Source organism: Parasteatoda tepidariorum, chromosome 5, assembly GCF_043381705.1.
Source record: "Parasteatoda tepidariorum isolate YZ-2023 chromosome 5, CAS_Ptep_4.0, whole genome shotgun sequence".
Taxonomy (NCBI): Eukaryota; Metazoa; Arthropoda; class Arachnida; order Araneae; family Theridiidae; genus Parasteatoda; species Parasteatoda tepidariorum.
The window spans coordinates 27,668,669-27,683,224 of record NC_092208.1 but is presented as its reverse complement, the minus strand read 5'-3'; the positions used below and the strand labels follow the sequence as shown (position 1 = coordinate 27,683,224).

General features: G+C 27.2%; 1 protein-coding gene across 1 annotated transcript in view; it reads left to right on the top strand.

The window, feature by feature from the left end:
* The window catches only part of LOC107447219 (synaptogenesis protein syg-2), a 290,007-nt gene that overhangs the window by 248,324 nt on the left and 27,127 nt on the right, over positions 1-14,556 (top strand). Inside the window, exon 5 of the mRNA XM_043045385.2 lies at positions 8,513-8,809. Within this exon, the coding sequence (XP_042901319.1) occupies positions 8,513-8,809 (297 nt within the window). The remainder of the gene's footprint in view (positions 1-8,512; positions 8,810-14,556) is intronic.

Below are 14,556 nucleotides of genomic sequence, written 5' to 3'. Positions count from 1 at the left end.
ATGTTACGGTAAAAATGAATTTTAACCGTAAAAAGTATTATCTCTCTGAGTTTACCGGCATCTGGAATTTTTTGCAGAGTTGTTTTGCCTAGAACATCTGATTTTTTTGACACAGAACACCTGTTGAAATTCGAGCAATCTTAATTATAGGAATAGTGGATCATAATTTTGATTCTAAGATTTGACCAAACATAATAGCCTGTTTAACTTTTTAAGATAAACTATTAAAAAATGTCATAATGATTTAGTAATACTAATAATAATTTTTCCTTTAATACAAATATTTAGTAATTTTAGGAATTTAAAGTACTATAGTTCTTTGAATACTTAATGCTTATAATATTATAAGAATTATGAAATATTTTTTTTAAAAAATACTATTGAGTAATTTATCAACAAAAATCAGACAAAATTATTTTTCTCCGATAGTTAAATTATGAATAAAATTCTTTATTTTTTGTGTATTAAAAATCATTTATACCCTCAAAACAATAGGTTCAACGTTGAACCAAAATTTTTGGTACTAATAACCATAATATGAAACACATTTACGGCAATCTTACTTAGGCCTTCAATTGAATCAAATTTTCGTTCTAGCTGAGCACTAGTGTTGTATTACTTAATTTAAGAGTGTCTTAAACATGATTTAATTTATCAGGTTTTATATTAAAAGTATAATATCGTTTATATTTGGATGCATCATGCTTCCCTGTATAATGGCCTAAGACAGGGATGGCGAACCTTTATACATCAACGTGCCATTCTTCTAAAAAAAATTTTTAATGAGGTCATAGACGTGCCGTCAAATAATTTTGACTTCGTGATTATAGGGAAAATAATAATACTAAACACTATCAACTCAAAACTCTTTATTTACATTGAAATAAAATACATTTTGCAATGTCTCAGTTATACGCATATTTCAACTTAAAGTAACACCAGTGTGACTTCTGTTGTTGCAGATTAGATGACAAATAACTTATATTAGGTTGTAAGATGTTAGTTTAAGCAGGACTCTTAAATTATTTTTGCTAGTTATTTATTGTTAGCTTGTTTTTTATGGTTATTAATTGTTTTTTTAGCATTAATTGTTAAATTTTTTTATTAATAATTACTTATTATTTTGCTTGTTTTTCGTGAATTTTAATTTAATTGTTATATATGCTTCAATTGTGATAGGTGGCGTGCCCAAAACATTGCGTCGAGTGCCATAAATGGCACGCGTCCCATTGGTTCGCCATCCCTGGTCTAAGAGATTTTTTCTTTTAGTTCTATAAAATTTAATTTTTAAACGGTTTTAAAACACAAAAAATCAAAAGAGTGTTTCTTTTTAGTTTAAAAGTAATTCATGCTATATGTTTTGATGTCTTATTTTAACTCAATATTGAATCTATATTCATCAAATTTTATCAGTAGATAAAATCAGACTATTTAAAGTATAAATCTATCAATATTTAAGGGTTATTCGATTTATCTTATTTTGTTGATATTACTGACGTAAATACCGATTGCCCACCCAAAACGTAATTTAGCCTTATCTGTATTCTTTGTGTGAGGCCCCGCAAATAGATTCCAAAGAAGTAATTACGGAGCGTAATTTTAAGCCACATCTACACCTGTGCTAATCTCAAACTGCAATTATTTTTCGTAATTGTTTCAAAGATAGTTGTTTGTCCTTATCCTGTTTCAATATTCCCTTTACCTTTATGAGAAAAGGCTTTCAAATAGATTTGAAAATACCCTCTCCTACCCAGAACTCTCAGATTGTTGCTTCATTCACGTTTGGAGCTTCATAACCACACCCTGTGTAATTGCATCCAATTAATAATCAATCAGGGACAAGATGAATGCTTGATTTAGAAAGATGTCTGGGAAAATTCATACATTGTCGTAATACGATGTTCATAGAGAAAATTTTAAAAAAAAAGTTTATAAATAATCTGAACAGATTATAAAATTTTTAAAACTTTATCAAAAACTAAGTCGTTGTCGTTTGAAATTTCGACGTATTGGTCATGATGTAATTAGGTTTAATTTCAAGCTAATTTTTATGTTTCTCTACTTAAGGTGATCTAAAAAGTCGTCCCTGATGGGTTTTTTTTTCACAATCCTTCTAAAGATGAAGACAAAGATCACAAATTTTGTGGTCTTTTTCGCATTTAGGTTTAATTTCTAACTAATTTTTATGTTTCTCTACTTAAGGTGATCTAAAAAGTCGTTCTTGATGGGTTTTTTTTTAAGAATCCTTCTAAAAATGAAGACAAAGACCACACATTTTGTGGGTAACAAATTAGCGTTAAGGTGTGGAAAAAAAAAAGTAAAAAAAAAAAGTAGCTTTGTGGGGATCTGAAAAATAACTGTTAAGGAAGAGGATCTTTGGCTGTAGAATTACGCTTAAATTTGGGACATATAGATAAGTTCGTTCACCTATTTTTTTAAAAAAGTTTTCTCACTTTTAAGTTAGTGAACGAATTTCTAATTTTCTTCCACGTACGGACAAATTTATTTAATTGCTAAAAAATAAAGCTCAAAGCACACTGTAAAAAAAAATCCGGCTTAAATTATTCTTAAAAGTACCGACACTGAAGGTTCTGGTTCTTTTTTTATCATTAAATCCATTTTTCCTGGAACAAGTTACAGAAATTTTTTTTATATAATGCCATTTTTACAGTAATCAAATTGCCATAAAATCACTTTAATTAAATAAATATCATTCTAACTAACTAAATATTCATGCAAAAATTATACTATAATATTTTAAGGTTAAATAGATTTTACAAGTGATGCACCCATGGTGTCGGTACTACCACCATTTGATCCAGAATATTTTACAGTCTACCTAAGATGCACAATTTAATCTAAAAGTTGAATAAAAGGGCAGAGTTCACATTTTCAGTTAGTTACTTGAGAAACGGGAAGTAACAGGGTGAGTAGCAGTTTCGTCAAATATTTTAGAATTCGCGTTTTGCCAAGAATCATGGGATTCTTTGATGAAAGAATAGTAAAAAATAACTAAATATAATTTGATCTGGAATTTTTTACGGTGCATACCTTACTACAATTTCCTGATTTCTGATGTAAAATGCTAATACAAATTAAAAATGCAGATGTAAAAAAGCATTATTTACTAAATACAGCATTTTTTTTTCTAATTAAGCTATCAATAGTATACCATTGTTTCACTTTTAATTTAAAGTTTTAAAGAAAAAATATCTACGTAGCAACAGGACTATCATGACGAAATTTTATTTGATTGAAGCTATATGGTATAATTGACTTATTGAAGATTGTGATGAAATTAAGATCATGAAAAAGATAGATGATGATGAAAACTGAATCATAATAAAACTTTTATTCAATAGTATTTGTAGAGCTCGAGATCCAAAATTAAAGGAATATTTTACCCGAATAAAGTGAAATAATAAACTTTGCTTAATAATATCAATAACGACAGTCCACGGAAGATAAATCCCTCTTGAACAGCCTAATTAAAAACCAAATTAAAAAGTTAATTGTTCCCAACAGACAGTTAGGAGTATGGGAAGAGATCCGTAATTGATGATTTATTGAAAAATAATCTTACCAAAAACAAAGCCAACTAGGTGTAATTAATATTAAATTTAAAATTAATTTGGCTGTAGCCAAAAAGATCAAAAAAAGACATTGAAAATTAAAATGACCCATTAACCGAAATTTTTTGGTTTTAAGAGAAATAAAGAATAAATAGTTGTAAATGGATTTTGAAATCTGATTTAGTCGTGACATTGAGTTAATTGGTTTGATATATGTATTGAATTAAAAAGTTTGCCGCTACATTAATTGTTAAGAGGAGAGCAAAATATTTATTTTCTTTTCATAAAATGCAATAAAAGTTAAATAATTGATTTAGTTTATTTAAAATTAGATTAGGAATGGTTAAAAAAATTAAATTTATAAAATTAAAGAAATTTCTAAAGCTAGGAAATATGTACTGCCTAGTAAGGCTTCACAGGAACAATGACTTAGAAAATGATAAAATCTTTCAGAAAGATTTTCGAGCGAGTGATGGATTCAACAGAAACTCTTCAGTTTATACTAAAAAGTTACCTTTTTTAGGACTTTTATATTGTTTGTAAAGTACCTAACCTTATGCAATTTACAAATTTTCAAACAATTAATTCGAACAATAAAAATACAAGGGACTGTTTTCAAGATATATCTAAAAGAGAGGAAATTCCCTATTTACGGCTACATTAGCAAACAAGACCAAAATTGTTTTTGGCACACAACCAATATCAACACTGCTATCATTTTGTTGCGCCACTTAAATTTCTTTTTCTTGCCCCATTTGATGCATTCTACCTTCAAGCTCTATTTCGTTTTACGGGAGCTGTAGAACGAATATGTGAATTAATTGCACAAATAATCTACGCTCAAGTTCGTTTGTCATGTCGGAACGTGCACCACATCGTGTTCATTTCTGAATAAATTATGAAAGCAGCTTTTAGGAATCGCGTAAGTCAGTACAACACATTAGTTTGATAGGAGACTCATAAGAGTACTCTGTGGATTTGTGTCAGTTAGAAATGATGTATTACGTAACGTGTTAATGTTCTACGCGGTGTATATGGTCTCTATTATTGCGTGTTTTTGGAGTGGACATAGCTTATCTCAGCTGAATGTGATCATTTTTCACTACTTATGTTGAGGATGATGTGATAATCTTCTCGGTTTTGTGATGGCGGAGCAAACAAAAAGAGACAAATAAATCTAATCAGCTTGGATGATACCCGAAAATATATTTCAGGCTTTCGCTTATACGTTTGCGAGGAATTATTTACGAAATGCTCAGCAGAGCTTAAAAGCAGTTGCTTAGCATTTGAAGAAATGCAAATGAATTAGAAATCCAGACTAAAATGGATCGAACATTTATGATTAAGGGAATTCTCAAAATGTCTGAGTTTTATATATGGCGTGTATATTTAATGTGAGAAATGAATGCCTGTAATGCGTACTTATTTAATGCTTTTGCATATTTTTTTGTATTTTTAATTTAAAATTACGCATTTTATTAAATAATATTAGACTGATACAAATATGAGATATTGAGCCGCGATGGATCAGGGGATAGAACGTTTGTCTTCCAATGAGGCGAACACGGTTCGAATCCTTGTCGATACGAATTCCGCATCCGGCTTGCACCGATCACAGTACTGACGTGAAATGTCCTCTGCGGTAGACGGATCATGGGTTAGAGTCCCCTTGCCTTCAGGCTAAACGTGGGAGGTTGTCGTGATCTTTCTTTCCATGTAACGCAAATGTGGGTTAGCTCCATCAAAAAATCCTCCACGAAGGCAAATTTCTCCCAATGCTCGATCCAGAAAATCCCTTGTCTTCTGGATTGGGTTCAAAATTACAAGGCTGTGGAGTTGAACATTAGTAGTTGTAAACCCATAAAAAATTTGGTCGGCTGTTCAACGACGGTTATAAAATAAAATAAAATATGAGATATTACAAGTGATGGGGCACCTTTTTAGACGTTTTAAAAAATTATTTAGGAAATACTGCTTTTACTTATAAATCAATTTATAAATATAATTAAAATTTTAGTAATTAGCTTTAATTCTTTACTATTAGGGTAGATGGCTTTATGTTGGTAATAAAATATAATAAATGAAAATAAAAATTAGTATTTTACTGAAGATGAAACTTATTATTGAAGATAGCTTTCAAGCTTGTTATACAGTTCAATCCCAATGACAGCTTTAGAATCACATTTTATATAAAGATATTTTACAGAAAATTATGACATAAGTATAAATTTAACTGTATGCCTTACTCAATTACTACACTGAAAAAAATTCCGGATCAAATTATTATATTAACTGCCAGCACTTTGAGTGCAAAATCCATATTTACTGTAAATTATTATACCGCAATTTTTACAGTTATATTTATTTAATTAGAGAAATTCTGTGATTATACTGTAATTATTAATGTAAAATTCACAGTATATCAGGTATTTTTGTTCAGCAATGCTCCGGTAACTGTGATGGCACAATGGACATTACATATTTCCTAACTTTTAAGGTTTCTTTAATTACTTAAACTTATTTTTCTAATCATCCCTAATCTAATTTTAAATAAACTAAACCAATTAGTTAATTTTTATAAATAGCGAGCATAAAATATTTTATTCCTTTCTTATCGATGAATGTAATGGCTAACTTTCAATTTCAATACTAATTTAGACTCATTAATTCACTGTCTCACCTAATCGAAACAAATCTATTTATAACTCTTTATTATTAATTTCTTACCACAAATATGTTTCAGTTACATGGTTATAATAATTCTCACAGTCATTTTGGCGATTCGCGATTGCCAAAGTATTTTCAAACCTAATATTGATTATGGGGGTTGGCTCTATTTTGGCTATGTTATCTTTCGATAATTTGGCAACCTTAGATCTGTTTCCCGTGCACCTAGTTGTTCTTTGGGAACAAATTCATTCACTTTCAATTTCAAATGTGTGGTGACTGGGGGGGGGGATCCTTTCGGGCCTCCCTCTGTCCCAACCGTTGAATATCACTCTCTTAACTAAATTCATGCTAACTAAAATCGCGATGTAAGAGAGTGTTTTATCTTGAACCCTTTAAGATATTTATTTTCTTTATTATTTTTAAATTATGGGCATTTTCAATATTTAATAAATCAATTTTTTTTAAACGATTTTATTTATTTCTCTGAGACAATTATCATTTCATATTACATCCAAATTAAGACGTATATGTAACGGCCAAAAGTCAATGATGATAGCTCAACCACCACTAAAATATTAGTAATGGCGATCAACACCACCAAAGTAACAATGGATTTTAAGACAAAAAAAAAAAAAAAACTGGCNAAAAAAAAAAAAAAAAAAACACTGGCTCTAAAGTGGTGGTACTTTTTACCGTAATTTGATTCAGAACTTTTTATAGTTTATAAGAACGAAAAGATTTAAGATAAATTTTTGTCTCTTTGCAGATGTTTACGTAAGTAGATATCAGTTAAAATGGAACATTTAAGATTAAAATAAACTGATTTGCCATTTCCAAAATTTTAACATATGTAATAAAAAACTCAAAAGCCTTCCGCTATTTAGGCCTTCTTTGTTTTGTTTTGCTGCGTTTAGTTAGACATTGATTTTTTAAAATACAGTGATTTTTATGAACTTCGACAGGGAGTACATTGCAATAAAAAAATATTAACATTCTAAAATTAATTAAAAAAATAATAGCTCTCAAACCTTCTGTAAAAAAGAAAAAAAAATGCTAGTAATTCTGCAGTCTGCGGAAATTTAGCTGGACGTACTGAAATGGTCACTTTTATTTATTAGCAAAACAATTTTAATTTTCACGTGCCTAAAATATTATACAATTTGAAATACTTTTTTTAGCAAATATTTCCTTTTTTAATTTTTTGCTTAACAATTTTGTTTTGCCCAACAAGAACCATCCATGCAAGTTACTCTGCAGCCCAGAAAAATGCAAGTGCCTAGGTAAAATTTTACTTTCTTAAAAGGCGATTGTTATCTATAAATATAACGTAAGATTTTTTTTTCTTTCGCTTTGAAAATCCAATTTTTTAAATTTTTTTTTACAAGTTCAAGTAGGTTTTTCAGTTTATTTTTTTCCCTCACTCCTTTTGTTTTAAATAACGATATGCTATTGTTGTGGGAAAAAAATTAGCTATCTCATTCGATCTCTTGATTTTGTAAGTTATTAATGCTGAAACTGAAGAGAAACAAAGATAGCAGTAAATTAGATTTTGCCTTATCAAAATCTTAATATCTATATTGAAACTTTATAATATGTTAAAAAATTAATTAATATCGTTAGTGAGTAAAATGTCTTCTTATTTATTTATTCGTATTGTGCCAAACATTTTGTGTTCCCAAATTGATTATGCGTAGTTGATTAGTTTAAAAATCCAGGTATAAGTTAATTTTCTCATGATCAACACATTAACAAAATGTTTTTCATACAATTACTATATACATGTAATGCATCAGCATTTTTTCCTCTTGTTTTAAAAGATATCGACTTTTAAGGAAAAACAAACTGAAATTTTAAATAAGTAGTTATTACAATAATAGGGTGTAAAGACGACGAAGGGTGGAAGGACGAGGAAGTAAAACCTCCAAATTAATTTTTTTTTAAAAAAAAGAAGGAATTGGAGCCTGTAATTTTCCTTTAAATAATACATCATTACCTATTTCTACGCAAGCATTTTTTCACAATTTGTCCTCGCTTATGGAAGTTTCCGTCTTTCAAAAATTTTGCAAATAGTAAAATTTGAATGTTATTCATTTACTTTAAGTTAATAACACAATTCACTATGAAATATCTATTAACATAATTATTTGCCAAACAACGAATATTGAAAAAATGTATTAAAAATTTAATATCTGATTAATAAAGCTAATGCTAATTATATTGTATCGTACGTAGGTACGTGTAACTAATAAGCATTGCTTGTCTCTTTGCAGTTAGACCATTAGATGTTATGATAGAAGGGGACAGACAACCTTTGTCAGCTCACAAGACAGTAGAATTAGTTTGTAGAGCTACTGGATCAAGACCGCCGGCCGTAATTACCTGGTGGAAAGGGACATCAAAGTTGAAAGCTCTAAAGGACAATATATCTGTTGACGGCAATGTTACAACAAGTATAATAACCATGACGCCATCTAGTGACGATAATGGAAAACATCTATCATGTAGAGCTGAAAATCCATTGATTCCTGGGAGTGCTATTGAATATGGATGGAAACTTGAGGTCCACTGTAGGTAACTGTAAAGAATACGTAAAAACAAAAATAAATGCTATTATATTATATAAAAAATAAAGAATATATATAAAAATATATTAAAAAAAAGTTATGAAAGTTAATATTCCTTCGCTTTATATTTTAATAAATGTATTACTAAATTTAACTATATAAAGATAGTTAAAACGTAATAGGTAATACGTAAAAACAAAAAGAAAACCTATTATATTAAATAAAAAATTAAGAATACATATAAGAATATATAAAAAAAATTCTGAAATTTAATATTCTTGAGCTTTATATTTTAATAAATGTATTACTAAATTTAACTATATAAAGATAGTTAAAGCGTAATAGGTAATACGTAAGAACAAAAAGAAAAGCTATTATATTATATAAAAAATTAAGAATACATATAAGAATATATTAAAAAAAAATTCTGAAATTTAATATTCTTGCGCTTTATATTTTAATAAATGTATTACTAAATTTAACTATATAAAGATAGTTAAACAAATGCGTAATACGTAATAGGTGATACGTAAAAACAAAAAGAAAAGCTATTATATTATATAAAAAATTAAGAATGCATATAAGAATATATAAAAAAAAATTCTGAAATTTAATGTTCTAGCGCTTTATATTTTAATAAATGCATTACTAAATTTAACTATATAAAGATAGAATTTTTTTTAAATTTTAGCAAAATGAATAAAATGAAAGCTTACTTTTTACGTTTTATATTCGTATTTTTATGCTAAATATGCTATAGGTAAGGAAACATAATTTAAAATTTTCAAAATATATTTGAACAAATGAAGAAAAATATTTCAAACTAAAACTGTGATTATAAATTCGTTAAAATAAATGAAATTTAAATTTAAATTAAGTTTTGCCTATAACTTTGATTGTTAAACTGTTTTATTTATAAATACTGCGTAAAGTACGTAGTTGGTAAAATGATAAAAAAAAATATATAATTATAAAATAAGAAATATGTCTAGATCTGGAAAAATAATAATAAGCTGAGTTTATTTTATTTTGGTCATACTTTTAAGGGCTTACAAATAGTAATTTCAAGATATCATTAGGAAATTTCTATATAGAATACTATAATATGATCTGTGAAACTCAAGTTTAGATTTTTTTTTCTATTAATAAAATTCAAACATTTCTTTAATTTTAGATTCATCTATTGCTATCAGTTTAAAACCTACTTGAAAACGCTTTTGTGAAAGTAAATCACATATGGTTTTTTGCATAAAAATTGGCATAGGATGCATATTAATTGTTGTAATTCGGATAGGAAGAAACATGTGTCTTAATATATTTACAAAAGATTATATATTTGTTCTTTGGAAAAGCATTTTTATTGTCAACAGAAATTCTCGGAAACTGCTTAAGGAGTAACTTATAAACATAAGTACAATTTAGACTAACTTAGAATTGAAAAAAAAAAGATTATTTACTAAAATAAATTTATTTAGTTACTCTGTTACAATTTATGGAGCTCACTGAGCCATTATATTGGGAACCATGCTATACACTGTAAAAAGTTCAGGATTAAATTGCGGTTAAAAGTAACGGCATACAGGGTACAGGTGATTTTTATCGTAAAATCCATTTTTACCGGAATATTTTACGGGACAAAAAATCTGATATATCATAAATATTGAAGTAATAACTGCTGTAAAATCACGAAATCACTCAAATTAAATAATTATTATTGCAAAAATTACGATATAATTTTTTACGGTAAAAATAGATTTTAATGTAAAATGGATTTTAAGGCGAAATGGATTTTACGGCAGAATGGATTTTAAGAATGACCCAATGTGCCGGTATTTTATGTCTTAACTTGATAGGGATTTTTTACAATGCACCCAGTATCAATTTTCAATATGATTCAACTTTCAATATTATAATATAGTAGTTTTCCAAATTTATAAGGGAAATGAAAATTTCAAATCTAATATTTCTACTTAGAGTGAAGTAGATATGGAGTTAAATTAATTCATGTTACTTTGCTTAAATGTAATTATACGACACTAGTGCTCAACTTGAACAAAAACATGATTCAGTCCAGATTAAGATAGCAACTGGTGTAATTTTAAAATTGCACCAGTTTATAAATTTTTCTGTTCAACTTTGAACCAATTGTTCTAAAAATTTATCTCATTTTTAATGCTCATAAAGTATATAGTTTTATTAAAGACTGCGCTTTTAAACAATAATATTTTTGTAAAGATTTAAAATGTTTAGGTGGATCTTCAATCCTCCCTTTACCAGTGAATGCAATTTGTGTAATTAGATTAAGGAACGCTTTAGTGCATTTTAGATTCATGACTTTAATGAAAATTTCAAGAATCTTAGATTCTCAATTTTTTATCTTAAGAAAGTCGATTAGATATAAGTAAATTGCATTCGAGATTTTTTTAAAAAATGCTCTAACTAAATTGAGTTAAATTGTAAATAAAGCATACAAAGGACATAATTATACTAAATCTTGTAAAAATAATAAGTAAGTAAAACAAAAAATCGTTTAAGCAAATAACCCGAAGGAGTGTTACTTTAGTAACATTTAACTTGAAAATTCACAGAAAGAAAATGAAAGCTGTAAATGTACTTGGAATTATTAAGTATTTGCTCTGTTGAAAGAACTATAAGAAAAATGTTACATTAAAAATTATTATCGTTTTATTTCTAGTTGATATTTTATTTCATTTTTCAATAGCATTTTGTTTCCCCCTCGAACATTCGATTAAGATATGCATTGATTTATTTTTTGTTTTACTAAGAGAAATATAATGGACTCGTATTTCGTAATGTTAAACAAAACAAAATCATGCGCATCCATATGTATTTTTTTTACTTTGTTTTATCTAAAGTAATGGTTTTTGTATGCAAGAAAAAATGCGATTTAGATTCCAAAAGCGAGTAAACTTCGATTAAATATTTATGAACCTAATTTAAAATGTTTTTAATACAGAAGGAGAATTTGGCATGCCGTGTTAAATTTTCGAGAATGATAGTTTTGTTTGCCTTTTAATACACAGATAGATTTAAAAGAAGACGACTGTTTAGATTTTATGAAGAAGAAATATGTTTTATCACATGATATGAAAATTTTAAAAATTTTAAAAAATAAAACTTAAATAGAATAAAAAATAAACCTTTAAAAAATAAACTTCTCGTGTTTGGACAATAATTCATTTTGCTGGTATATCAGCTCAACAACGATGTAACATTTCAGCAGGTGCGATTAAACTTATCTTCACCATATATTATATGCATTTCCTAATAAGACTGTCTATGCTATAATATTGCAGTATAAATGTTATAATAGTAAGGTAAAAATGACATGTTATAAAAGAGCCAGACTACTATTTGCGCTGTCATACACAAAACTCATTCCAAAAATTCACTTAAGACTTTAACCATTATAACTATAAAATACTGCCAAAAAAAGAATAAAATTACTGGAATTGAACAATGTTGAGTTATTCTCGTTTTGGTGATATGACTCTGTCTTATTAATCGGTCAGTTTTCTCTGTTTCTTTATTTTTTTATATCAAAGGTTTTGTTGACTAGTCCATAAGCACCCACGTCTTGAATGAGCTAATTGAGATCTGTATTAACAGGACTCAATCTCATTAGGCAAATGACAAGAATTTGTCTCCCAGAAGAGACGATTGCTGTCGACTAAAATTTTCCTCTCAAATTACTTTATTTTTCTTATCATTGTTCCTTGTTTCATTTTTTTTACAAAAGTATAGAACTTTCACTATATTTGTATGAAACTTTCATGAGTTTTATGGTGGAACTCAGTATTAAGTTATGCATGGCAATAATGTTCCTTTTCGCTTTGTCTTTAAGTTTAATGCTTGGTTTTATTATTTTTATTTGCGTCTGAAAGTAAATGATTGTCACTCTAAGATTTATTTCATTATAATGAAAATTTATATATTGAATTTGGTGTTAGTTTGCAGAGAATAGAAACTTTGCTTAAAAGAACAGCAAACATTCTAAAGATGTTAAATTATCTTATCAAATGTATCTCATCAGTAGTATCATCAAAAGTATCTCAGAAAACGTATCATCAGAAAAAGTATCATCAGAAGTAAATCATTATTTTTATGAAACTCTCATGAGTTTTATGGGGAATCTTAGTCTTTAGATATGCATGGTAACAATGTTTCTTTTCACTACCTGCTTAATTTAAAAGCTACATTTTATTAATGTTATTTAAGCCGGTAAATATACCATTCTCAAGCTAAAATGTATCTAATCATAATGAAAATTTATGAATTGAGTTTGCTTTGAAAATGTTTGCTGTCCTTTTGAGCTAAATTTCCATTTTCTACAAACGCACATCAGGAATATTTTAAATGAAGTTTTCTCAAGGGAAAAATCTTGAGACATGAAATTTGAATTTTAAATCTAAATAAATTTGTCATTTAAATATTCTGAGAGAAATTCCGTACACAATTGCATGCTTTATCTTAAAAATTAATACATTGTTCCAGTTTTATTATTAACATTTTTAGCTATTTCGTTTTTCTCATTCATGTTGAAAGAAAAATAAATTTTACTTTAGTAATAATATTTCATAATTCTTTAGCTATTACGCATACGGAAAGAAATCTTGATGATATTAACTCAAGAATCAGAAAAAATACTAATTTAAATTATTTGAATTTGAAACCAAAGTAAAAAAAGAGTGTAAAATAAAAATAAAGAACAACATCTTGTAAAAAAGTCATTTGTTATGGAAAAAATAGCGTATGACACAATTGTAATCAATTATTGAAATCTTTTTCATAAAAAAAAAAGTACGAGTAGGGGGAAAAAGGAAAAGATAACGTAGAATGAGGACAACGCTTGAATTAAACTAATAAAAATCACTAATATCATTTATTTGTCTTACTTCCTTAAAATTCTGTTCAAGAATTCATTTTTATTAAATCTAAAAAAAAAATTCAGAAAATATTCAACTATTTAAGAAGGATATTCTTATGATTAATTTAATTATCTTATTTTGTATCTTTATTTCCTAAAAGGGCTTTTTGAAGAAGAAAAATAATTTTATTAAGGACAATGCTCCAAAGAGGAATTCAGAATTGTCTATATTGTTTTTAGAAATTTAAGTTTTTATAAAAGTTCAAAATGTATTTACAAATTAAAAATATATATTACTTGGAAAAAAACTTATTTATTTATTTTTTTTCTAAATTACTATAACTTAATTTATAGAAATATACCCTTTTGAATAATCCGTATGAATTTGTACAATTTTAGGATAAAAACTTAAACGATAATTAATTTTGAGATTATATAAGTTTCATCGATTTATTAATTTGTTTTAATAAACTATACTTACTTATTTTTCGTTTGGGGGTATATTCAACTTAAAATATTGCTTCCTAGATTAAAATACTTTTTCATGATTAAAATTCTTTGTTAAATTATTTTTTTTTTTGAAAAATCAGTACAAAATTACAGAATTTATGTTTTTTGTGTTATGCAAATACCACTCCAAATACAAATGTTTAATTTTTTTAAAATTAAGTCAAAACTGAATAATTATAGGAAGACAGAAATTAGCACATAAGCGTGGGGAAAATCTTTTCAAGTCGCAATCGAAGTTTGACAAATCACAGTTGAGGAAGAAAAATAAGCATAACACCAAAAAACTGTTTGAATGCTAATAAAAATCTGTAGGTTCTACTGATAATCGTCTTTCGATTTATCCCTGTCGCCT